General features: G+C 35.1%; 1 protein-coding gene and 1 long non-coding RNA gene across 3 annotated transcripts; one reads left to right on the top strand and one right to left on the bottom strand.

Moving 5' to 3' along the window:
• LOC106764815 (helicase and polymerase-containing protein TEBICHI) lies at positions 1 to 27,897 on the bottom strand. Of its 2 annotated transcripts, XM_022782267.1 has the most exons (27): positions 27,634 to 27,897; positions 27,054 to 27,415; positions 26,551 to 26,782; positions 25,641 to 26,477; positions 24,952 to 25,016; positions 24,735 to 24,770; positions 24,287 to 24,392; positions 23,944 to 24,144; positions 23,601 to 23,801; positions 20,815 to 20,976; positions 20,494 to 20,727; positions 20,015 to 20,227; positions 19,413 to 19,763; positions 16,973 to 17,125; positions 16,626 to 16,847; positions 12,848 to 13,066; positions 12,613 to 12,730; positions 11,177 to 12,342; positions 10,861 to 11,058; positions 8,714 to 8,973; positions 4,216 to 4,405; positions 3,755 to 3,862; positions 1,857 to 2,209; positions 1,246 to 1,354; positions 1,006 to 1,146; positions 840 to 936; positions 1 to 764 (listed from the first exon to the last, which is right to left on the bottom strand). In XM_022782267.1, the coding sequence occupies exons 1-27, from the start codon at positions 27,667 to 27,669 to the stop codon at positions 685 to 687; spliced, it is 6,450 nt and encodes a 2,149-aa protein (XP_022637988.1). In that variant the 5' UTR covers positions 27,670 to 27,897; the 3' UTR covers positions 1 to 684. The 2 variants fall into 2 exon arrangements, with proteins under 2 accessions (XP_022637988.1, XP_014504703.1); XM_014649217.2 differs by lacking the exon at positions 24,735 to 24,770.
• Positions 2,160 to 23,581, top strand: LOC111241873. Its single transcript, XR_002668225.1, has 3 exons — positions 2,160 to 2,242; positions 23,113 to 23,265; positions 23,366 to 23,581. It is a non-coding gene; the product is annotated as an uncharacterized LOC111241873 (long non-coding RNA).

Here is a 27,897-nt window from a genome sequence, read left to right as displayed (position 1 = left end):
TTCGGTAGCCTAACCCATAAGAACTCCATAGTTAAGCGTGCTTAACTTGGAGAAATTCTGGGATGGGTGACCTTCTGGGAAGTTTTCCCGGAAAGTGTGTGAGTGAGGACAAAGCACACTGGAAAGCGTCGTGGTGATCTGTGGGATGGCAGTCAACATTCCTGCGAGTTGCCGGGACGTTACAGGTGTTGTGATTTGCACGTCAATATGTTTACAGAAATTTTGGAGATGATGTGTATTGGAATGTCCACCTTTTGTATTCTTTTATTTAAAATTAAAAAGAGAATTAAGATTTGTAAAATAGTTTAGCTTTACATTTGAATGGGGAAGAGATGATTACGTCTCAAACTCAGCCCCAGCTGTAGATACTTAAATAAATAAATAAAATCCCTAAAATTTGTGTTCCTATCCTTAAAAAAATTATTAATGACAGCATTGTCATTACTTGTAGTCATGAAAGCACAGACACCTCAAAATATTACACTCACGCTTCACCCTATCTTTTCTTCTCACCATATTACCTTCTAGTTCATTCTCTTCTAGTGTGGAGGGATATTAGTCTACACGAAACATTACCGTTTTGCCTTTTACTCAGAGGACTCCAGATTACACCGTAGGCCTCGTCGTCAAAATTGTTTCCTAGGGCAATCGGATTCCTCGACATACCAAATCTTCGACAGTGTGTCATCCTTGAATTTTATCAGACGTAAATGGCTCCAAAGATCCCCATGTTCTTCCAACCTTAAGTTTAACACGCAAAGGAACTGCAGAAGCATAAGTAAATGTCATCATATACCCAGTGCTTCAATTCAAAAGAATTTAGTTTATGTAAAACAAACCAAGAAGTGAAACTGCATTCTCCATGCTTGTCTGCAATAATAGGGCTGCTTCTTTTATAACAGAAGGATCAACTTCCAACACTAATTCATCGTGTACCTATTAACAATCAATAAAAGAAGTGAAACACAAACAAACAAAAGAGATGACGAATTATATAAATTTTACCTGTAACAGAATCCGACAACGATCTTTAAGCATCTGAAACTTGGTTGTAACAGAAGAACTGGAATCCAGACTATCAAATCCAATGGCAATTTCAGAGTAAATTCTTATCATTGCAATTTTAATTATGTCAGCCGCAGATCCCTGGGAGGGGTGGAGGAAAAGGAAATGACGCAAGCAAGAATACTGTGAGTTGTTCTGAAGCAATCGTCCTCACCAGGAAGAAAAAGAAATTACACTAACCTGACAAATGGAGTTTACAGCTTGCCTTTGAGCTTTTGATTTTTCTATTCTGCTGCCAAATTTTATTTTTGACAAAAACCGTTTTCTTCCCTTTAGAGTCTCCACATATCTGGATCACGCATATAGAAATGTAATCCACAATTCCCAAACGTAAGTCAAGTTTAACAATAAGTTTTAAATCATAATGTTAAAATAAATCACCTCTGTCATTGACAAGTGTTGAACACAGTGAAAAATAGGTTTGAGATTTACCTCTCGTGTATCTATAATAAATGAAATATAAACTAAGTTTAAAATGCAAAATAAAAAATAATAACAATGTAATTAAAAGATAAAAAATAAAGATAAAATATTTAAAATATCTAATAATCTAATATATTTAACAAGTACAGGTTCGAACAAAATACACAGCTTAAAATACTTGAAATCCCAATAAAAATATTAATTTGAATCAAGAAAATAATATTGTAAATCTTACAAAAAATATCCCCATATAAATAAAGACAACACTGGCACTAAATAATCAAAACGACTAGAGTACCTTAGTTACTGTATCACTGTAAAGAGATATTTGAGTTGGGATGAGCAAAAGTAGAACAAGGTCTCCTTACCCTTTACTACGACAAGACGCAACAGCTTCACGAAGCCAGGAAGCAACACCAGGAAAAGAGCTTTTGAAATTAGCAATCTTTTCAGCAGCTTCATCAGCAGTGCAATCCAGTTGTTCTGCAAGGCTATTGACACCCATACCATAAAGAATACCATACAACATCCTTTTGGTATGCTCTCGCTCCTGAGAATCCACAGAGACCTCTGAACGCCCAGTCCATCTTGCTGCCATCATTGTAAAGACATCACCATCAGGTTTACTGAGAAGTTCAACAAGAGAAGAGTCTTTAGAGAAGTGTGCCATCAATCTCAATTCTATCTGAGAATAATCCGCTGTTAACAGTAACCAGTTCTCCTGCAAGGAAACAATAAATGAGGAGGACCACAGGTATACCAAATATTTAACACAAGATAAATTTATAATAGAGGGAGTAACGGATTATAAAATGAAGGAAACGTGATGGGAATGTAGAATATCTGTTTTAGAAAACAGTTCTGTATTAGAAATTCCAGAATGACAGTAACGCATACAAACTGCAACGTGGCCGTTATGTGTAGAAAATAACTACTAGTAGTTTTATGCAATATATACGGATAGTAATTTCAGTAATTAGGAGTGACAAGTTGCTTGCAGTTTTGGGACTGCGAATACTGTCTCTGGGATAGCGTATTATTGTCAGGGAGGAAAAGAAAAGGAAGGTTGCCTTCCTATGGTTCAAAATCTTTAAGGGAAATTTTCTTCACCTTCTTAGAAAGGTAGGATGGATAGAAAAAAGGGAAATTTTCTTCACCTTCTTAGAAAGGTAGGATGGATAGAAAAAAGGGAAATTTCCTTCACCTTCTTAGAGAGGTAGGATGAAATTAAAACGAGATAACTGACAAAGACAATCGACAGTATTCTACTTACACTATAAGACTTTTTATTGATGTATGTGTAGGATACAAAGAAGAGGCAAAGCACTTACCTATAACCCCCTAAAGCTGGGTACACAGGAAAAATAATAAAAATAAAAATAACATTACGTTTCAACAGAAACGTTTTTAATTATTCCCGTATCACATTTTCATATATTGTGGAATGCTTTTCAGTTATTGATTTGTCTTTTTCACCGCACATATGACCTGTGATGTTGTATTAACTTAGTCACTTGATAATACTATGCAGCAAAAAGCTAACGAGAGAATAAGGATGAATCTAAGAGAACATTGCATGAGTTGCATAATAGAAAAAGATAGGCTTTGGAATTAGAGGAAAAAGCTTAGCTTTAAATTGTGAAGAGAAACCACTAAAACAAACGTCTTTTCCCAATAGGAGAGGCTTGCATGAATGAATCACATTGTAAAAAGACCCCTCATCAAGGTCCTTAATATTTTTCTTGACTTTTCTTATTCTTCCTATGCCAATGTCGAATGCAAAATTACTAACGAAGATGTAGAAGTGATGCAGTATGTAAGAATTCAAAATTATAAACAGCAAGTTAATAATAGAAAATAATGAATGGTATATACAAAATCGATTCTTAGTTACCCTCGAACAAAGAAAGCCATAGAAGAACATCAGTTACTATCAAAAGTACAATTTGTTTCCTAAAGCTCACTACTAGACCAAAACAAAGAAATATCAATTATCCTATCAAAGAGATCCTGGGTATGAGGAGCAATTTTAATCAGGCTAGTGTCTTCTAAAACCAGGGCCAGAGATCCAGCAACAGAGAGTGTTTTTGCTTTGCTTTAAATGTGACTTGAAACTCAGAAGGTATCAAGCAATAAACAATAATAAAATTCTATTTAAAGATATACACCAATACTTATTTCTTAGTCTGAGATTGGAAATACTGTTCTACAGAAAGAAACACAGAAGTACAAACGAAACAAATAGGTAAAATTTAAAGCCAATCACCTGAGTGGGAACAAAGAAATCACGAGCATTAATACTACAATGACTCTCGTCAGCATCACCTTCATTTTCCTCCTCTTTTATTTTGAAATGTACCGTATGCTCAACACACTGCAGCGTCAACAAGACAGTATACAACATTAAATTGGTTGAACAAATTTTCAAAAGCTTAAGCTATCAGGTGCAGACAAACAAAGAATTTTTATTCAATTTATAGCATCCCTCCTTATTCTAGAGCTCTTTGGGATTTAAGCATGGCTTCGGAATTTAAGTGTGGACAAGCATCAAAGTCTCTTGCTCATATAGAGGCTTTCATAAAATGCAATGACTCATGATCCAATAATCCCAAATTCCTAAGCTATTAGGTGAAGACACATGAATCTTTGTATGTTGCATTTCTAACATAATATATAGCAGTTAACTGAAGAAAATGGCAGAAGACATGTTAAGGAAATAACCCAAACCTGAAGATTAGGTTCCTCCATTGAAAGCCGACCAGTTGCTGTGGATGTCTGGCACCAATGACCATGTATTGTATACTTTTGTGTGCTTACAGATAGCCTAGCCAGAGAACAAATTGATCCTAGCGTAGAATTCAACAGCTTTGCCATTGTTCGATGTTCTTTAATGACTGGAACAATGGGATGTTCATGCCTGAAAAAAAAAAAATGAAATTTCCTAGAACACAGTTTGTTTATAAAGAATATGTGAAATTCTAAGGATGCCATTGTTCGATGTTTGTTTAATGGCTGGAACAATGTTCATGCCTGAAAAAAAAAAAAAAAAAAAACAACTGAAATTTCCTAGAACACTTTTTGCTTATAAAGAATATGAGAAATTCTAAGAGAGAAATATTACACTGAAACACGTTACTGAAGCAGCATGAGGGCTTTTTTTATAATGAGAAAAATGAATCAATTCACCAAATAGAGAAAATTTGATATCTTCTAATGACAAAGACATGATGTAGGAAGAATTCAACAAATTTGCTACCTAATTGTGACATACAAGATGCATTTGAAACTTTCTTCAAATTTAAGCTTCTTCAGTGTTTTAGCCATATGTTTACTTCTCTATACTTGACCTTGCCACAACATTTTGTCTCTTGATTTTCCATGAAACGGTACTAAATTACCTCCAAAAAGAACATAATACCCAGAAGTGGATCATCTATCACTTGAAGACTCAACTCAGTCAACAATAGAATACCCAAAAATTTGAGTATTTCGCTAATCTTCATAAATTTCAATATACTTTTGGACTTATGTTAGATATTTATATTGTGTCTTATGTTATTTTACACAATTATTTTATTTGGGCTTAGACCATATTTTCTTCATTATAAATACATTACCCTTGTGTATTTTCTATACAAGGGAGATTAACTTTATACCTAGTTTTCACTATATTCAACATTATATAAGCATAGGTTCTTCATCCTTTTTTTGTCACCGCTACAACTGAACCCGTATTGTCGTTGCCAGAGTTATAGTTCAGACTGGCAACCACACCATTCTACTTGTCTCAGCCAGGCGATCAATGCACCATTGAGATCACCAAAGTCAAAATCTTTATGCAATCTCACTGGTTGTTCAACATTTCGCTCAAGAGCCACATTCCACCTCACGTGGCAATGTGTGACAGGCCTTCTCTGGCTACAATCGTTGTCGCTAGACTCACCGTCTCTCCCTCTTTCTGGTTTTCACCTCGTTGATTTGATTGGACCTCTTTGGTTTCTTTTAGGACCTCTTTAGTTCCACTGCTTCTATTGCACGCATAGGTATTGTTAGAAGTGGACTTTAAGCCTAACTCAACCCCACAAAACCAACTTGTAAGGTGAGGTTTACACCCACTTATATACTATGAATTGACCTTATCTCTAGTCGATGTGGGACTTCCAACAAATATATCTTGTGTTGGCCTAACTCAACCTCCTTCTCTTGGACCTTGGATTCTTGACACAAGTGCCACAATTCACATTACTAGTAACAAATCTTTGTTGTCTTCTTTATCCTTTCCAGATAATTTACCTTTGGTTACAATGGTCGATGGGTCTAGGGTCATATCTCATGGTGTTGGAAATGTAAATGTTTTCTCATCTTTATCTATTGACGAAGCTTGTAACAATGTTCACCCTCATGTCCTTTGCCCGGCTTGCTAGAGTGATTACGCTCACCATGTTGAGATACCAAAGCAAAGAAATTATCAACAGAAGCTAGTATACCATCAATCAGTTTACTTAGCACACGTAAAAGGATAGAACAAATAGATGTAAAATCGGGGAGAATAAGGGACCCCAAAATTGATAACGAACATGAGAATAGTCATCAAAAAGTCCATGTAAAGCCAATAACATGAAAAACTTTGATTGTTGCTCTAATTTTTGAGGAATAAGAGCAAAAGGTAGTAACTGATTAAATTCATGAAGAGAATGAATTTTACCAAGATATTCAGCCATTGGACAATGACATCAGGGAGCAACAACCTCAAGAAGATTGAAACAAACAAAATAAAGATGTTGAGTGTCATTGGTGTATAACAATTTGCTTGTTCTCAATCTTTAACATGTTCCATAAGTACGAAATAGTTGTTTTAAAGATAAGTTAATAGTGGACATAATTGAACATTAATTTTTAACCAACAGGATGCATCACTCTTAGCAATATATGTCACACTCTGAGTAAGATGATCAACATACTTCTACTCTTAAGCAAAAGTTTAACGTCCGACGCTTAATTCTCATAATTAGTGTCATCTAACATGTCAATAGGTAGATGACATTAACATAATTAGTATAGATTGAAAAATCAGACACTATTATAAAATCTGACACTACGGAAACAAAATTAGGAGACTAGACCATAAATGAAGAGGAGAGAGAAAAATCCTAAAAACCAAAGTTCTCCAATCAAATCAACACGCACAGATCTAGATCGAGGATGAGGAGACAATCTAGACACGAGGTAGAATGCACCACCACGTGTGGTGGAAAACAACGACACATGCATACGTGGCAAGGCACGTGGCAGTTCCAATGAGGGTGATCTCGACAACATGGTGGCCGCTTGATCCAGACAATCTAATTGGTAGGATCATCGACCTGTACAATGGCTCTAACAGTGGCAGAATCGACAATGACGACAATGGTTATGGAACAACGAAAAAAAATGCATATGGGATTATCAAGAAACGCTAGCCCTAGATACCATGTGAAAGTAATTAAAAAGAGTTATAGGGTTAATTCCCTTCAGTAAAAAATACACAAAGATTAATATATTTATAATGAAAAATAATACATTAAAATATGGGCTAACCCCAAATACACATAATATTGTAAATGACATAAGGTATTGTGACAAACAAATTTTAACAACATCTAACAACTAGTATCAAGTAAAGAAAGGTAGCTAAGCGGTGAGAGTCGAAAGAGGTTCCTATAACTTAGTCAATGATATGAAAAAGAACTAGGTCAGTCAGTTACAAGGAATTATCCTGTCATGAGGAAATTGCGTAGAGGTTTCTCCCAATTATTGGCCCAACAAAACAAAGGGTAAGGCTAGTATACTCAAAATATGTTCTTGTGGCTTATATCAGGTGCAGGGTCCTCATACTCAATTTCTTGCTCTTAATCGTCTGAAACTGAGTAGTTGATGCACGGAGAAAATGCATGTTGTGAATGATGGCATGTATCCATGTTGATATGTATTAAAATCTACTAATAATACTTTTTAATCTAAAAAACTCAAGAGAAACATTTATGAAAAAAATCTGTATTTGGATAACTATATTAATAAAAAAAGGATTAAATATGTTTTTAGTCCCTCTTTCAAACTAAGGTACAATTTAGTCCTTCAACTTTAGAAAACTCTGATTTTAATCCTTTTTACCAAATTTTTTTAACTTTATTTGTTGTTTCAAGCGCGTTTCATTATAGCATTTGGATTGTTTACACTATTTGACACATTTTTGCTTCAATGTTAAATGAGAAACGCGTTTGAAACCGCAAATAAAGTTAAAAAAATTTGGTAAAAAGGACTAAAACCAGAGTTTTCTAAAGTTGAAGGACTAAATTGTACCTTAGTTTGAAAGAGGGACTAAAACCAAAATCGCCCCAAAGTATAGGGACTAAAAACATATTTAACCTATAAAAAAATTATAATGTTTACATATATGCATACACTTTTACACAGTTTCAGATTTTTATATTCTCTAAATCTCATATCTTTTAGTTAATTTTATTAGTTAGTTTTACACATTTTCAGTTTTGTATATTTTCTAAATTTAAATATTTAGTTAATTTTATATTAACTTAATGCAAACAAGCAAAATAGAGTTTCATATTTAAAAGATTAAACCTAAGACGAATGGCTAGGATTCGGGCCTAGAAAACTTACAGTACAGCATATATGTAACATAATATGAAATATGAATAAATAAAATAATAAAAGATATACAGGCATGTTCTTTTTAATCTAAAAAATCTAAAAATGTAAATATCGCTATGCCCATGTCCTGTATTTTTACCGCTTAGCCATATCCTCGTGTCTTGTCGTGTCCGTATCCGTGTTTTTGTTTCATAGGTTACAGCAATCAGAAACTCTGTACAAAAAGACCCTCAACACCTCCCAAAGGTAAACTATATAGATTTTCTCAGAAAGTCTCTCCTCCAAAACTAACTGCATAACCACTTTTTACTTTTAGCTATTTTTCTATAATACATATTTCTCTCACTCTAATTATTTCCCTGCCTAAGAGGTACTTATAAAACAACTCTATCACAAATCCTTTTGTAGATAGAGTTTAAAAATAAAAGACAACGGAGATATAAGTACAATACGAATCTATAAGAGTGGACTTTGATTTGAAAACCTAGGAGTGGCACATTGCTAGATTTTTGTATTTATAATCTAAAGTCACTACAAACAGAACAACAATACATAGGAAACGGAAAGTTCTCAATACCTCAATGCATCCAAACAGTGTTTGCCAGTACTCGGATGTTTTTTTCCCTTATTTTGCACATTAGGTATGGGCAGCTTCAAGTGTTCATACAGCACTTTTGCTATATCTGCTGGCATATTTAATGAAAATGTTATGCCAGCCAGCTTATAAGCTTCCTTTTCAAGATGCTTTAGTCTGTTAACCAACAATTTACGAGCCTGGATGCATCTCTCCAAATCAACACCAATTCCCCAAAGCTCCATGTCAGCAAGAACATTCACCTAAAATATTCAGCCATTAACATGTTAAGATCACACTTCAGCTTAGGTATAAAAGCAAAGGATCCATTATCAACTTAATCACTCTCTCCCGTGAGTACAGGGGTTGAGTTAGTTCAATGTATTCTGATTCTAATATACCCATTAAAATTAATTGTGCATATAAATTATCAAGTACAATGGCACAGCAATAACAATCTTCCTCCATCTGTCTTGAATCCTTTTCCCTAAACTGATCAGTTTCTTATCCATCTTATTTCATATTTTCAGCACACATTTAAGTTAGAATTGAAAGTACAACATAAATATTTATATGTAAAGCGAGAGAGAGAGATCAAATGACTTCTTCATAAGGCCTACAATATCAATCCAAACTTGTTTTGTTCTCTATAAAATGTCCAAAAAAGTAACATTCAACACAATTTACCAATAAAAGTCCACACATCAATCATTTTTTATTGAAATATCCATGCAATACCAAATTTACAGAATACCAGTAAACAGCATTAAAAACACATTCTCAATTGAATCTCCAAGTGGTAAGTGTCAAAGCTTAGAAACTTGACCAGATACGTTTTGGCCATGTCACAAAATATAGAGTTGATAACATAGTAAAATATTTACAATCTTCAGCATAAAGATACCAATATATAATATAAACAAAATGTGTAAAGAACGTACTTCAAAAACTCAAGCTATTAAGTGAATTATGCATTATTTTATATCTAATCTGCTCCCTTATGCCAAAGCCTATTGGTTTAAATTATTGATGTTAGAAATATTGTGTTTTATGTTAATTAGGGAAACGTAGACTTTTGATATTGTTTTGTAATGGGACCAAGAATTGATTATATTTGTAACAAACTTGGTACATACAATTTATATACACCAGCTTGAGAGGGAGTATTAGATATATTGTGTTTTATGTTAATTAGGGAAACATAGACTTTTGATGATGGTAAATATTGTTTTTTAACAATATCTTCTATTTACCATATTTATGTTTGGTTTTCATATATACTTGTATCATTATTCATTATAAATATATTTACCCTAAGTATGTTTTAGACACAAGGAAGATTAATCCTATGTCTAACTTTATTATATTCAATAATAGATAATGCAAAGCCTGAGCTACATTGAGCTGAAACCCAACTTTTATTAGGTGGCGAGGTACCATGAATCAAACCTTAGGCCACTTCATCATAAAGACCAATACAAACATCATCAAGGACCTCACACATAAAATTTAACAAGCAAGGTGTAGGCACATCAACAAATCAATATCTAAAGCTTTCAAACTTTTTAAACAATTTTCATGTGTTAGAAATCATAAAAACTTAGACATGAACTTTTGACCTAACTCAATCATACAAACTGGTTTGTAAAATGAAGTTTATCTCTACTTTTATACTATAATTTGGTTATGAAAGATCTCTAACACACTCGCTCCGATTGAAGACTAAAGATCTCAAGTATGGCTCTAGATATTAGTGGTTGGTCAAATCATGATCTGATGATCAGTGACATGATAGGTCCCACAAACCATGCTAGGACATACTCTTATTTAGAACTTAGAAAGTGAGATTTATGTCTAATTCAATCTTACAAAACTGACTTTCAAAGAGAGGTTTGCACCCCATAATTTTCTCACATCTCTAGTCCATGTGAAATCTTCAATAAAAACAAAAATCCAACAACCATGTGTTAAGTGAAATATTAATTAAGGTGTATCCATTACATTGATGAGAGCACTCTACATAAATCCAGAAATTGTTCAATATTAGATTACCATTTTATTTTTATAGGTATATGGCTTATACACTATAACACAAAAATATGCGTTTAAAACAAAATTTGTTGTAAATTACTATTCCTATAAATTCTTACCAATGGGATTTCTATTCCTATAAGCACTTCAGCAAGATTTTCAGAAACAAGTAATTTCCAAAGAACAGAACATAATGCCCGTGTTTGAGCAACCCGATGACAGCAACCATCATGAGCAGCCCTTCTCATCTGATTCCTCCATCTACCACTCTGATTGGCAACTGCAGCTTCCTCAGAGGATAACCTCTTCTTCACCTCCTATATTATCAACCACAATTGTTGACTCTAGTAAGATACTGTCATATCATCAAAAATTGATTCCAAACAAGTGAACATGTCAGTATATTCATGGATGCAGTACAAGCATTTACATTACCTTATCAAGGTCTGGAGTATAGCTACTCTCTTCATCAGGCCAAAGAATCCAAGCCACGATACATAGATCAATTGCATCCTGAACATGAATAGGGGGAAATAACACATATGAATTGTCTATAACTTCAAGGTTCACACTTGTTCCGGGTATGTCCAAACCTCTGAATCTCTGAACAGGAAATGCAGGACTTTTCAGCACCTGAATCTGAATCTTCGAATTCCAGGTGAACTTTCTGACATTTCTTTTCCCTATTATTTTACTAATTCTGCTCCACCTATGTCTAGCAATCTCTAAATCTTTGTTACACTTAGAAGATGAAACTTTCTGTTTATCACTGCATGTACTCATGGATAAACAGTCATCTTTTGCTTTGTCAGAAAACAGAATATCTCTTGGAAGATTAACGTAATACACAGGAGAGTTTTCCCAACAAACAGCTATGCCACATATCTCAAAGGGGGCAGCAGAGTGCAATTCCACACGTTTGATGTAATGGATATCAAAGTAGAACTCTGGCACAGTGTCCCATATATCCAAAAATGAATCAAGCCCACCCGGACAACTAACTGCATTAATGGGACCTTTCTTACTTGAACAACCAGAATTACCACTAGCCAAATTTTCATTCTTAAGCTGTTCCTCTGTACAATGAGCATGGCAGCCATCTTGTACAGAAGATTTATCCTTTGGTTCTTGAAATGGAGCAGAGAAGTTGGACATGTCTAGATTTTTAGCAAGGTCAAAAGTCCCGTTGTGCTCATCCATTGTAGATCCAGCAACAGGAAAAGTGGACAAGCTACATAGCATCCTGTTGCGTGATTTTCCTTCCACAGAAGCCAGAGCACCACTAACAGATAATTTAATTAGTTCTTCTCTTTCTTTATCTGAAGTAAACTTATTAGAATTAACCGTGTGATTTGCATCAACAAAATTATGATTAGTGTCAGTCGTGTCACTTCCGGAGGTACTACCAGCTTCTTGGCGGATAGAATCATGAGTAACAGTAGATAATATGCGAGGAGCAAACTGTAGTACACTGAACCCAAGAGACTTAAAGGCTGAGAAAGCAGCATTACTAGCCTCCTCAGCTCTATCAAGAACAATCTTGCGTGCACCATTCTTTATCTTTTTTGCTAACCCAAATTGAAAGCTCCTTTGGGCAGAACCTTTCAAAGAAACAAAACCAACTCAAACTACATGGAAAATATAAGGCTGCTTACTCACACAATCCCAAGTTATTAAGCTAATTTAATGAATTTAAAAGTACAGTACATTGGTAACGAGCTTTTCTGTATAAAAATGTTAATCTAGTTACCTTAGTTCCATATTTATATTTTATGATATATAGTTTCTAGGAATAATCAATATTATCTCAACCTAGACCAAAATATTAAACTCAACATAACAGAATTCAGACAACTTAATCCATAGATCACCTTCTGTGGCCCACGAAGAACTTTCAAAAACTGCTTTTACTATCTCTGGAATGGATGCTTCAGCAATTGCAAGAGGTGTACGTAAACCTGCTTTATAGAGTGATCTGGCTCGGGAACCCTGCAAATTGAATGAAAGAAACAGGACATAAGATCACTAGCACAAGCGAATAACAATAGAACATATACCAAGGAGCATGGCAAGAAATCATAGAACTTGAGTGTGCTTAGCACTTACTTTCACGTAGGGAATGGTGGTAAGTTCTACAATCTCTGCTCTAACTCCAAAAGATACACGATTTTGAAACTTAGCAACTAAGCCTTCAAGATCTTGCCAACCAAGTCTCTCACAAAACACAGCAACCATAGATGCAAACCTACCAGCATTCTCTTGCAAGGATTGGACCATTCCCCTGGCAACTTTGAATGCTTCACAAACTTCACCCACAGGAGTTTCCTTCATAAAATCACATTTACACAAGAAATAAAATAAGTTCTAGTGAAATTGCAGGGATAATCAACATTCTCTATGCCTTCCTCCATTTTTATCTAACGAACACCTCAAGTAACTAACTCAGAAGTATTCTATCTTAACTAAATTCTCTTTATATCACATCAGACATGGTTATCAAAATATTCTGATTCAAATCTTAAGATTTGACACATTTTGGATATCTACCGATTCATATCTAAAATGAATCTTAAATGGCCACATATACTATATTATGATGCATGAATGCAGCTATATTTCATATGATTTTACTTTTTCACAAATGTTACGAAAACAGGAATATCACTTTTAACAAATATAACAATACGAGAATAAATATTTTATCCCTTTTTCCAATGGATGTGAGCTTTTTCAAGACTTTTAACACGTCAAAGATGAAAGCTATTGTTGAAGAGTTGCCTTAAATTTGGTCAGCCCTAGCCCTAAATCACCCTAGTTTCAGCCTCCTAGGGTTTGCCTCTATTACAAAATCAAGAGTACACTTAAAAAATAAAGAATTATTTTATTGATATCAATCACACCAATTACAATCTCATCATCTATATTTGTAATAACCAAAACCTTTAAAAAACGTAAATACAATTTGTTGAAATAAATGGAAAGATTTTGAAGACATTTTTTCATAATTACTATGGAGATATTGAGAATATTTTTCTCCTAATAATCTACTATTTACAACAAGTAGTAATTTAGGTACACATAAACTAGTAATATGACTACAATAGAATATATGTAAGTAGGGTTCAAATCTTATCTTACAAACTAATTATGTAAGTTAAGTCCAAACCAAATACTCATATGGTATCAAAGCATATCGTAGATCTCTTGTTGGGTCACCTACATATGTCACAGTCCAACTTAGAAGTAATGGGCGTTAGGGAGAGTGTTGGAAGGGTCATCTTACGTGAAATCACCCTTGGAGGTAATTGCAATATCATGGGTGGTGGTTAAGATTCACATTGACTAGTGATATGACTTAAAAAGGCAGGGTGCGTGCTTAATAGGAACCAAGAATTGAAAAGAAAAAGAATGATTTTTAATGAATAGGAACCAAGAATTGAAAAGAAAAAGAATGATTTTTAATGAATAGGATGAAAACAACAATGAATGGCAGAGAAACCTCTCCTCTAAAGGTTTCCCCTTCCCAAAGGATTTCTCCTTTCTCAAAGGGCCATTGCTCGATTTACAATGACAAATTTGAATCTGTTAGATCCCCTCACAAGAATAAGCAAAACACGAGAAAAATTGGAAATGCAGTTTCCAACTACTGTACAATTTCTTACAAAACTTGCAAACACCCACATACAAAGGAGAGAACAACTCCTGTTCCACAAGGCTTACCTTGTTCAAACTACCTTTTTTTCCTAACCACCAAACCTTCTCCACAACAGAATAAACAGGCTTTCCAGAAAGCCTTAGCCCACTACCCCAACAGCTGTCAAAACAGCAAACAATTAACCAACTAAATTTCTACATTTCTTTCTATAGTAGACTTTTTATGTCCTCTCCTTATTCTCCTTCCAATCATTATCTCCCCCAGCTGCAACAACCTTATCCTCAAGGAAATTTTTTAACCTGCTTCACGTCAGGCAAATTGTCTTTTACAATATTCAAATTCGTCCTCATTTCCACAAACACTTTTCCTTGCTCACTGGCCCGTCTTTCCAAAGCACTAAATCTGTTTTCCATGATTCTTCCTTCTCCGGATTCAGCAGGTTGGACCAAAAAAGTTAGGACCCATCACAGGAATAAGCAAAACACAAGAGAAATTCGACATGCCGTTTCCCACTAATGTATTATTTCTTACAAAACTTTCAAACACCCACATACAAAGTAGAGAATACCTCCTCTTCCACAAGGCTTACCTAGTTCAATCTATATCTTTTTCCAACTTCCAAACCCTCTCTCCACAATAGAATAAAAAGGCTTTCTAGAAAGCCTTAGCCCACTACCCCAACAGCAGTCCAAATAGCAAACAACTAGCCAACACCTAACTTAATTTGTACATTTCTTTCAATAGTAGACTGTCCATGTCCACTCCTTATTCTCCTTTCTATCAGAGTCCCTCCTATCCTTCTTCCCCTATTTATATCCAACTAACTAACTTACCAATTTATATTTTAAATACCTTAATAAACTTCCCATCTCCGTATATCCTAACAAAATCTTATCTTGCAATCTAGTTTTGTTGTACTAAATTAAACAAGTTTCCTTCATTATTGATAGATTAGAGGGTCTTAGCAAATGTAGTATATGAGACAAGTTCTGGTAGTGCAATGTCCATGTTCTGTTAAATATGCAAAAGTGGGTCGTTCAACCCAATGCCACAAGCCAATGAGTGAAAAGTGAGGTAGGGTGGCCAACCCAAATTCCTTGTGGGCTACACCTTTGTTGGCGCATCACAGCCTATTCCACTTTATATGCAAATGGAAAAGCAACCATGCAGATTTCATGGCTGTTAGAAGTGGATTTTAAGCCTAATTCAATCCCACAAAATTGGCTTGTAAGGTGAGGTTTGCACCTCACTTATATATTATAATTTGGCCTTATCTCTAGTCGATGTGGGACTTCCAACACACTCTTTCACGCCGAGGTATAGACATCTCGAGCGTGATAGTAGAAATGGATAGTCCGATAGCGGCCCGACAACAGGTGGAATAGAAATGTCTAAGAAACAAGAAATATGCTAGGATAGGCTCTAACGATGGCTCTGATACCGTGTTAGTAGTGGCCATTGAAGAAAATATGTTGGATTCAAGAGACGGATAATTAGAAACTTGGTACATTTATATTATGTTGTTTTATTATTTTTAAGTCTTGAACTTGAAATTTGTGGTGTTTTGATTTATTTTAATGTTTTATAAATTTGTAGACGTAAAATGTCTTTCATTAATTTTTTTCATTACAATTATATTTTTTGCATTCTTTTGAATTATCTATATGTACATATGTATTATTTTTGTCAATGATACTTCTGCCCTAACCCATTATCAATATATCTTCATAAAGGATCTTTCCAGACTCAAATACTTTCCATTATCTAATATTGATGACATTAATCTAAATATAGATCAAATTTAAAAGAAAAATAATAATATTTGACCAATGTTGCAATGGTGTAGGCAGACCCATTAGGATTAGTCAATTTAGCCCAATTTTTTCCAAGTCTCATTTTTTAAAGCCCCACCTGCCAAGAACATTGAATCAAGCAAATTTGACAGCTCTAGTCATTATTGTGATTGGAGATTGTATTTGGAGCGGAATGTTAAGATATTCAAAGGAAAACCATGCTAGAATTTCCTCTGCCATAAAATAGTTAAACATGCAAAGGGATTAGAAAGCTCTTTGAGCTTCCACTTTTTGCATTAAGTTGTGTTTGGTAGCAATCCTCTCATCATAAGATATTCATCCTCCTTTCATTTATCTTCTTTATTCACTGGTAATATTACTTTTGAAAAATAGTTAAGCATAGAAATATTTGAGTCCACAAAACAGAGAAAAGCACCTGAACTAGAAGTGACAAAATGAGTGCAACATAGAATCTTCTACAAATACGAAGTGTTTGATCATCATAGTTGGTTGTTGAATTGGAAATCCCAGGTCGGTTTCTTTGTTGAGAGTGCAATGATCTTGTATTATGTTTTGACTTGTTACAAGCGCGTAGTGGTGCACCATGCGCCATATGCATCAAGAATGGTTCCGTCACACCTACTCGATTGCCAACCGACTGCAAGCATATAAATATACACAGCCTGAGATAGGTGATGGTAAACATTTTATGAACTCCAAGCAAGTCTAATAACATCTATTGCCAATAAAAAAAAGAGAAGGGACTTCTTAATGAAAACCAACCTGGTCAAGAGGAGACAATCTCACAAAATGCTCATAGAACAATTCCCAATCTGGCTCCACATCAACATTGATTGGTGTCACTAAGTAAACTAAATGTAAGTCAGATGCAAGGACAAATCCTTCCCTTGCCCTTGAGAGATCAGCTAACACAATCTGAGCCAATCAAGAAAGCATAGGTTAATGCCAATAACAGCACGACTATACTACCTCAAATTACCTACCCATATTTTAAAGTTACCAGTGGACAATTATAGACAAAAACTAAACACCATCCTTTTAGGATAATTGTACAAAAGGAATTACACATAGGTATATATCGGTTCTAACCTAGTTTGACAAGCCTACCATCATCTTCACAAAAACTAAAATCAGACACAAATAAACGAGAATGCAAATATCATCCTAAAAATGAGAAAAATGAATCGATGATAATTGCACAGGAACACATGTGTCTATAAGTTTTAAGTTTTAACCTGGTATTTACAAGGAAATGATTACATAATAAAAAATGAATAAATAATCTTTAGCAGAAATTCTTTGGATTCAAGTTTTCTAAAAGAACTTTCTATTTCTTCCACTACTCCTATGACTATCAAAGCATCGTTGCCATAGGACAAAATCCAGTTTTTCACGCTAGAACGAAACATGGAGATTGATGTCTTTTGTGTTTGTGATCAAGTGTTATTAAAACAACTTAAGTTTATCATATTCCTAGCTTAGATAGTGGGAGCTGATGTTCTAAACAAGCCAAAAAACTTCTTGGACACAAACTCAATGTAAAGGATTTTGTTTGTAAAAATCTCTCACCTTAGAGTTTGAGGGGAGTATTAAAGAAATTGATGTGAAAACCTCCTACAGTAATTTATTTTTGGCTTAATACCGCTTTTGGTCCCTAGTTTGGAAGAGTTTGTTCAATATGGTCCTACCTTTTTTTTTCATAACAATTGATCCCACCTTTTGAAAAAACTGTTCAATTAAGTCATTTTTGTTCATAGTAGTCCCATATTCAAGTTTAAATTGTTTATTATAGTCCTTATTGTGTACGATGATGACATGATTTTTAACAACATTATGTCAGGACTATTAAAATAATATTTGAATAGGTGAATGCATGAAAGAACTTATTAACGTCGTAACCAGCACCGTTAGAAAATTGACGTCGTAACCAAAAAGGAGTCAATTGAACAGTTTTTTCAAAAAGTGGGATCAATTGTTACTAAAAAAAAGGTAGGACCATATTGAACAAAACCTCCCAAACTAGGGACCAAAAACGATATTAAGCCTTTATTTTTTTCCTGGAGAAGTGAGAGTTAAAGCAGTTAAAAGGGAGTTGATGGACAGAAATAAAGCTCTCAAACAATTGAAGTGGCAAATGCAGTGGGCAAGTCAAGAATATAATGAAGGATTAGGTAAACAAGAAAAGGACAGATTGTGAGTTTGCAGTAGGAGGTTTTGTATTTTTCAACCCAATGAACAGCTAACTGTGGGGTCACGTACTAATCCTCAGTTGGCTACATGTGGGACCAGTAGTATACAGGCTGCAATTGTCTAAAGCAACCAAGATACATCTTGTTTTTCATGTGTCTTCACTTAAGAAAGATGTGGACAATTATAACGTGCAGGATGAACTTCCTCCAGATTTGGTTGGAGTTGATGAAATAAGTTTGGAACCTGAGAGTGTTAGACAATTGATTTAGGTGTAATTCAATCCTGAAAAACCTGCTCCCAAAATGAACTTTGCACCCACTCATATTCTATAATTTGGTTATATCTCTAGTCAATATGGGATCTCTAATAGAGAAGATTTTGAGTCAAGTGCTTATCCAATCTAAGGATTGGAAGATGTCACGTGGAAAGAGGAATTTAACCATAGAAGTCAATCTCCTCACTGGAGCCTTAAGGACAAGGCTCCTATTGAAGAAACAGACACTGTTAGGACTGGGAAAGTGGGCTTAGACTTTGAAAGTAGGCCCAAGATTTGGAGTGTATGAGAGGAGAAAAAAGAATGTGAACAGACATGGTGACGTAGCAAAGGGTGTTACAGAATTATTTAATGAGTGATGTAGTGGGAAAATGTAAGGGGAGAGTGAGGAGCAAGATTACAAGAAAGATACGGTGGAATTCTATTATGGCCAGGAGGTGCTAACCTCTCTAGAAGTGCTTGATGTACAGTAGTAAGAATCATCCACCTTCTATATTTTTTTATTTATTTTGGAAATAATACATATACTATCTCATTTTCCCTATTTATTCGTCTTCTATAACTTGGGTCTCTAACATATCATGTACAAGCAATTAACATGTCATGTATCCAATCATCACACTCACATGTCTAATATATTCTAACAAAACAAACAAGAAAAGCATCACAATAATAAACCCAAAATGGATCAATGGGAAAAAGAGCAATGGCACTAAATAAAATTAGAGGAACACTTACAAGTGATTCTTCTGGACAAAGAGAACTTCCGAAAGATGCTCGTCCAAGAGGTGTGGTATTATACAGTTTAGTATCTTCATTCCATTCAAGAAATTTTCTTTGGCACAACCATCTAAGGGATTCTTGTGCAGATTTTACTACATCTTGAAATGATTTTGTAGAATTCAAAAGAGTACATCTAACATAACGGTTAATATCACTGGCAGTTTGAACAATTCCTCCAGCCACTACTTCTAAGATTGCATGTGTCATTCCATTCATGTCTTCTGACAAACAAGAATGTAAAGGAGGACAGCTTTCATTAAGAAGTGTTGTAACTTTTTTCACTTCTTCTGGTTTACAGATAAGTATCTGTACAAGTAACAAACGGAATCAACTCAGAACTAATTAATTAGAACGCACCCAAATAAAGTATGACATCAAATAAAAAGGGAAGTTAGGTAAAGAGAAAAAAGAAACATATGTTGAGTACAACAAAGAGAAAATTCAAAACAAAAAATGACAAAAAGAAAGTGTAGCATTCAAGTCAGCTTAACATCCCGAAAATACCACATTGACATTACTATGTAATAGTTGAAAGCATAATAAAAAAAAAGCCATACACTTTCTCCTTTTGTATCAATTCCAGTTCGACCAGCTCGACCAGCCATCTGTTTGTACCTCGTCCCATCTAGAAAATCACAACCAATTCTAGGTTGGCGGAAAATCACTCTCCTGGCTGGCAGATTTACCCCAGCTGCTAAGGTTGATGTGGCAGTTAAAACACGTATAAGACCCTTCCGATAACAGGTTTCAACAATCTCTCTCTCTTCAACCTATGAAACAGCAAAAAATAACAGGTTATATAACATAACATTTTCATCATCTATATAAACTAGAATCAAAATGAAGGTATGCAATTATAAAACAAGTCAAATTTAAGTCTAATTCAATCTCACGTAAAGGACTCATAATATAAGGTTTGCATCCATTTTTATATTATAATTTGACCTTATTTCTAGTCAACGTGAAAATTTCAAACAATAATAAAGTGACAGTGGAATCCATGAAGACAAAAAAAAAAAAAAGAATGGAAGGTTACCGTAAGGCCAGCATGATGAAATGCAACACCAGATGGAAGAGTTTCCTCCAATATGGGGTCCAACCCACCTGGACACTTTCTCAAGCCATTAATAGCAGAACCAATATCAGCAAACTCACAACCATTAACATCACCAGTAAATCTTTTAAGGAACTTTGCAATGTGCCTTGCAGTTGATTCACAACCCTTCCGGCTAGAGCAAAATATTAACACTGATTGTCCCTCTTGAACAACCTGAAAAGAATATTTAATTGTTCATAACTATACAGTTTTCAGTATTACAAGGTATAGACATTGCAGCTAAGACTCTCGACCACCTACCTCATTACATAGTTCAACAACATGATCTGGATCTTTACCTCCAAGGTCAGCAACTTTTGAGATTGTTCTAGAAAGTTCCATATTTTTGCTGTAAATGGAATTACCAACTTTTACATATTCTTCCAGTGGAACTGGCCGGAACTCTGTCTGGTACAGTGCTGCCTTGATGAAAATTTGAGACAAATGTATAAGATAACATCAGAAAGACTAGGATTTATACAAAATAACATGATCAAATATGCAGCAATCAATAGTCATCAATTTGAATATAAAAGTCTAAGTTAATAAAAAAAAATCAACTGATCTTCCATTCCCAAGCGTCCAATATTTTGTTTATCTCTGATGAACTTTGCATTTCCTATTTTAGGGTGTGATCTCGTACCCAATTTTATGAGAGATGAATTGGACCAAATTTTAGAATGCCATGGGTGGTTTCAGGAAATCAAAGATATCACCACCAATAAGAGAAGGGAAACCAGGCATGCTCTCAGGCCTTGGTAATGACATGTTTTAAGACGTGATTTGACTAGCTTGATGTGATTTTAGATCTCTTGGTGCATTTTGGGAGTGTTAAGAGTAATTCCTTTGAATTTTAGCCTCTATATCTTATGAGGAATTAAATAAAGATATTACCTGCTTCGGTTGAACTTTGGTTCCATGGCCAATACCACCAAAACAAGTTCAACGGTTGAACTTTACTAGAGTAGGTTTGCCTTTTGCAGTTTGTGTTGTGAACCAATTTATGGAAAATCTTCATATTGATCATTGAATGTTGTCATTCGGATCTAAGGTGTCTTTAAAAGGCTCCAAGAACACCTATACTTTATGAAGAAAAAGGGAACACCCAAATCTCTAGATATTGTGAAGTTGATTGGGTAGGTTCTCCTATGAGTAAAACTCCTCCAAGAATTATAGTTTTGTGAGACTCAACAAATTAAGATATGATATAGCCAAGTTGCTATCCACATTGTTTCTAACAGGTTGAGTTTTTGTGTCTAATTCACGTCACCTTTGAGTTATAACCCTTGCACTTCAAACAGCAGTAACTTTTTCCCTCGACTTTTGAGTTTCTGATTTAAATTGTAAATGGATAGTCTCACAATTTATAATGCTCTTTTAGCTCCAAAAGTACTGTCGGGTTTGAACTTGAAACCCTTCTTTCTTCAGTCATTCGCTCAAAAGAAAAAACTACACTTGTTTGGATATGTTGTCTGACCTAATGACCAACTGTCTGCTAGCCAGCATCTGTTTCCAGCCAACCCTAATGATTCCAGTCCCTGACTTGCTGCTAGTAGGTCTCCATTCTTCCTTAGGTCTCTGTTCACTCATCAGAGCTCAGTCTCTGCAACTGTCTTTAGTGCATGTGTTTTCTGTTCTTTTCACTTCCTTCACACTTTACACATCTATTCTCTCTTGTTTCTGTGTTCTGTTATTTCTTCGTCCTTCACTTATCACAGGTCTGTTTCTCTTCCATCCATGATTGAGTCACATATTCCTAATTTTCATTAGCAGTTTTCCTTTTGTTTCTATGAATTTGACCGTTATCTTTCATTTAGACTTCATTCCCGTAATCTTATTTCTGCTAGATTGATGGTAATTGTTGTAGGGTATGACCTATTTATTATAATTTCTTTAGTTTTGGCCTCTTTAGTTTGTATTTTTTATTATTCATTTACTTTATACCCTAATAAGGATTAAATATATTCCTAATCCCTAAACTTAGATGCAAAAATGGAATTCGTCGATGTTCAAAACTTTGATACATTTTGGTCCTTAAACTTAAAACATGAATGAATATAGTCATTTTAATCCAATGACATTAACTTTTTGGGACTTATTAAATGACATTCCAAACTAACATTTGAGTTAGAACATGTCAAAATTTGTAAACAACTCAAACACCAACTTGAAACCTGTGTAAAACGTTAAAAAAAGTTTAATGCAATTGGATTAAAAGAACTATATTCATTTAGTTTTAATGTTTGAGGTTTGGGGACCAAAAGATATCAAAGTTTGAGACAGGGACAAATTATAATTTCACGTCTAAGTTTAGAGACTAAAAAGATATTTAACCTTTATAATAATATTTGAAAGAATGGTCATCCAGCTATTTGCTATCAAACTAGTGTTTCCAGACCGTACTACTATCCAGGATTGATCATTATGTGACTTATGAGTTTATCACTTTCCAATATCTTCTTAAATTTTATCTATAATCTATAATCCTAAATAAATGTCTAAAGTCATCCCACTATAGTGTTTCCCAGTGTTCGACTAACCAGTGGGTGGTTGATTTAGGTGTTACATGCTTCATTTCTCTCAAATAAGGTCTCATGCTCAAGTCTGGTGTATATGACAAAATACAAAAGAGCATGCTAGCCTCTGAGGGTGTTCACGACTCAAACAAAATTGCCCCCCTAGGGAGCTAGACCAAAAACAACTGGTTTTCTGGTAAATATTACATATGGATGATTCAATTATATTTGCAAAATCTGATTTTCCTCCATTTCCAGTCTGTGTTCTATTTGAAGTTTTTCTTTCTTTCAAACAGATGATGAAGTTCAGAGTACTAAACATGCAATATATTGATAAAAAAACAAAATTAAGTCAAATTTGGTTTTCAGGGGATAAATACCAATTTATGTAAAGTTATAGTGATCAAGTTTCAACTGATTTCAGTAATTATACCACCAAAAATGACAACAAAACAGGACAGTTGGGTAAGAGAAAGAGGATGCCCAATAACAGCTGTGTACATAAGAGAGGATGCTTGTAATTATGCTTACTTGAAGCCAGTCAGCAACTGCTGCAACATTTGGCATTGTTGCACTCATTCCCACAATTTGCAGACCCTGTGCAGGATCAGCTTTGTCACTGCTTCCACCTGAACTTTCTCCATCACTTGACTTTGGAATACCTTCCCCTGCTGCATAACGAAGCTTTGTCAACATAAGTTCTAGAAGATAGCCTCTTCTGGGATCACCAACCTGTTAACAGATGAAGACAATAATAAACCATGAGAACCATCCAGGTATACCATTTTCTATTTAGCTTTCATAATAGTCCAGTAGAAAAATACATGTGAAAGCAGCTCATGAGAAATAACTAAAGAGTAATAATTGATGATACCATGTGAAGTTCATCAATCACTATAATTCCCATTTCTGACAGACGACCCTCTTCCAACAATTTATTAATTAGTGAGTTTGCCTTCTCTATTGTGCAGACAGCTACAGAAGTATCTTTAGGAAGTGTTCCACCACCTTGGTTTCCATAATAACTACGAACATGTTTACCAAGTGGCTCTAGGAGACGTTCGAGGTGTTCTGCCTATATATGAATCCAAATGACAATCCAAAACACTCAAAATTTAGAAATATTTTAAAGCCGAACCCCATAAAATAAAACCCACAGCACCATAGCAGAAAATGTAATTTCTAAATTTCAACATATTAGCAAGCCAGAAGAGAACCTTTTCTGCACAAATTGATACATATGGAAGAACAAGTAGCGCCATTTTTCCAGTTGTTATCACCCTCCGCAACATTAAGATCTCAGCAACAAAACTTTTACCAGCACTGTGGCAACAGGAAAAACACATGTCCTCCTCAAATAAAAGACAGAGAGGAAGCACAAGAACAGAGGCAAAAACATAAAACAAAGTAAAATAACAAAGGAAAATAAAAAAAAAAATAATAAATAAAAAACAGAGGCAGGAGAATCACATGAACTGAAAACAAAACAGACAACAAGTAGCAGAATTATAATGAAATAGCATAAAGACTTCAGCAATCAATATTAAGAAGAAAAATTATAAAATCATGTATTGACGCAATAAAATGAGAGGTACAGTACAACAAAATAAATACGAAATAGAATAAAATAATGAAGTTGTACAGAAATATGTTAATGCTTATTACCAAAATTGAGACTCCAGCAGTCTCTGTAAATGAAACCTAATTGGGGAAAGTGTAATATATCATGCAAAGGTCCACCTTGTTCGAACAGACAGCCCTAAAACCACCACTCACCCCCCAAATTTACATCCCACCCTACATAACTCTTTTAACTAAATAAATGAATAGGACAAGAGTATAATAAAAGGTTTAAATCAATTGCTATTACGTGAGAGAATACCTTGTAGAAGCACAATATACAAGATTTCTTCTCTGTACGACACCATCCACTCGAAGGCAATCAACCTAAAAAGTGAAAATAAAAACAAAATAACCTCCTCAAACTTAATTATGTATAAGATTTTGAAAAGAAAAAAAAAAAAAAAAAAACAAGCATTTTAAATAACCTTCTCAGCTATCACTAGTATTATACTGAGTGTAAAACTCCTTTTTTAGGACAGTCAGTTAGTGAGTATATAACTTCTTTTACTATGCAGTTAGTTAGTTAGTTACAGCCATCATAATATTTTGCTTTCTGTTAGTAGTTTGTCACAGCTGCCACTGTCAAGTTTTCATAAGTTATAACTGATCCGTTCAGTTAGATGTGCTTGTATAGCATATATAAAACTACTCATAACAAAAGCTCATAACTTTTGCAGATCACAAAATACTAAATAGAAAGCTTGTTTTCTCTTATGTTTGATTTCAATACCGTGGCTAAGGAGCAATTAGAAGAATTCTAGAGCAAAAAGGATATAATCAAATTCAGTACCAACTCAACCACAGCCACAACTTTTGAAAAGAAGAAATTAAGATAAAGACTAGCAAGAAAAGAAAAAGTAGCTGCAAAGATAAGCATTCAATTATATAGATACAACATAGTAAATCAATATAACAAGTTGATGACTTAAGAAACAATCTTAATAGTACCTGCCAATTGTAAAGGTTTGATATTCCTTTCTTCCTATATATGTTGCATATTTCAGGAGGAAGCCAGCTATTTAGGTCAAAATGATCATTAAACGATACACTAGTTGAAGGAGTATTTGCTTCATTAGTTTCCTGTGCACTGATTGGTGTCCTGACCTCATTGTGGGGTGGACTAGATGTCATACTAACATTACTATGACGATTTCTGTTTCGTAATTTATTTACTAAAGTCTTCTCTTGTATTTCATTCTTCTTTTCATAAGTATGACTTGTGGTAGGACCTGATTCATACTGTTTACAAGCCATGTAAGCAACATTGCCCTGATCACCATGACCATTTTGCTTGGTATTTTCTTCTAAACTGTTGTCCTCAAATGAAAAATCAAAATGTTTCACGGGAAGGCTGGATGCTTCTTTCACAGAATCTTTTGTGTGCATCCCCACTAACCCAAAAGGTGTGCCTGTTTCCATATTCCGGATTCTGCTTTTACTTTGATCTAATATTTTCCTTGGCTTGCCATCATAATTTTGTAAATTGCATGAGTTCTTCATCTCGGGTCCATCTTCCACCACATTACTTTCCCCCATAGCCTTAGAAGGATCATTACTCATGGGAACACACAAACTGTCAGCAAGTAAAATTGCCTCATTCCAAAATGCCTCTCCAGGTGAAAATGATGAGCTTCCGTGTACTGACTTTGGAGTCTCCTTAACCCTGGCTTTAACAATCAAAGACCCTGGTGTATAGCATTCAGCCATATTCCTAGACATTTTAGGCGTATTACTACACTTTCTAAAGCCTGTCTCAAAGGCAGCAGTGTCACCACAACCAGAAACCTGTCAGATAAGATAAATTGAAATACCAATCTAGCTACAAAAAAATCCAAACAGCTAAGGGTTAGAGCTTAACCTTCGAACAAGAGATAGGAACATATCCCATAGTATTATTACCAACAACACCAGACTTGACGTCTTCGTCAATCTTGACATTTAATGATACATTTTCAACACCAAAACCTGGCTCTCTGGCAGTGCACTTACTCTTCTGTGGTAAACAACTATGTCCCTCTGCCACAGTACCATGACTCTTGTGTTCATCCACTTTCATCTCTGAAGGGAAATCCACACTGGGATGCAATTCACTGCAAATAGCATGATTCAAATGCTAACAGTCATTAAACATTTCATTGACACGTACAACTTTGTGGAGATAAGTAAACAAACACTATTATTTAAGCATCTCATTAACCCCTGTCATTTCTTTCGATCAGCTTCTTCCTATCACATCACATCATCTTAACAATCATACCTACACCTCTCTCTCTCTTCCCTTTTTTTACCCCTACGGATGTCCACTACATTAGATGTGCACACCAATCTTTATTCATTTTTCAAACGGATAGAGTAAACTACCTGCAATACAAAGACAAAAAGCCAGCTGCAAACTGTTCGAGCTCCAATTTCGCGGCACTCTGTCCGAATTCACTCGGCCCACTAGTTTCAGAATCACCAAACCCTTGAGCCGATAAAACAGTGTGCTTAGTATGTCCATTGGCAAGAGAAGTACCGATCTCTGATGCCAAATTTCTCTTAACTGTGGTGTTTGGGGCGGTGGCACTGTTACCGTCACCATCTCCATCCTGCGAGGCAATCAAGTAACCGTCCAAAGTGCCTTTGGAACTCGGAGACGCGTCAGCCCCTTGCCTGGCACCTTTCTCGGATCTTCCCGCTTTACGAACCGGCGCCTCAGCTTTCCTTTTCTTTGACACGTAAAACTGCACGCACAAATCCACAAGCAAGCGGACGCAGGTGAGGAAAACAAAAAAAGAATCAGAATTCGTATACCACAATTAAGCAGCGAGATTCAGAAACTGTTAATTTGTTTTTTGCTGTTTTAATTTTGCGAAGCGATGCGAATTTGGAGGGGCGTGCGATGATAGTGTTTGAGAGAACAGCGTAGTTTAGGGTTGGAAAAAGGGGAATAGAGAAGGACCTGATCGAGGCGCGTGCGATGCGTAGGAGAAGCCATGGAATAAAATGGAATGGCGCGAGGAACGATAAGTGTGGGTTCTTCTATGATGCTAAAGTGAATCACGCGTACGATACGACATCGCAGATGTTTTGAATGCTTAGCGTCGAGCGAGCGCAGAGTAGAAAAGACGGAACGAACCGGCAAATCGGTTTGTGTGCTCTTTGGCGTGGCGCCGACTGATAGCTACAAATTCAAATTGAAATTGAAACTTAGGCGGAATGTTTC

This window comes from Vigna radiata, chromosome 6 (genome assembly GCF_000741045.1).
Source record: "Vigna radiata var. radiata cultivar VC1973A chromosome 6, Vradiata_ver6, whole genome shotgun sequence".
NCBI classification, from domain to species: Eukaryota; Viridiplantae; Streptophyta; class Magnoliopsida; order Fabales; family Fabaceae; genus Vigna; species Vigna radiata.
The sequence above is the reverse complement of the archived record's forward strand: the minus strand, read 5'-3'. Positions and strand labels throughout refer to the sequence as shown.

What these genes read in the sequence shown, in the direction of transcription:
- LOC106764815 (XM_022782267.1), bottom strand. Translation starts at nt 27,669, where the DNA reads ATGGCTTCTCCTACGCATCGCACGCGCCTCGATCAG. An exon ending in CAGTTGCTGACTGGCTTCAA is followed by an intron (nt 20,977 to 23,600) that starts GTAAGCATAATT and finishes ATTTTCATCAAG; the next exon opens with GCAGCACTGTACCAGACAGA. An exon ending in CACTGTTTGGATGCATTGAG is followed by an intron (nt 4,406 to 8,713) that starts GTATTGAGAACT and finishes TTTTTTTTTCAG; the next exon opens with GCATGAACATCCCATTGTTC.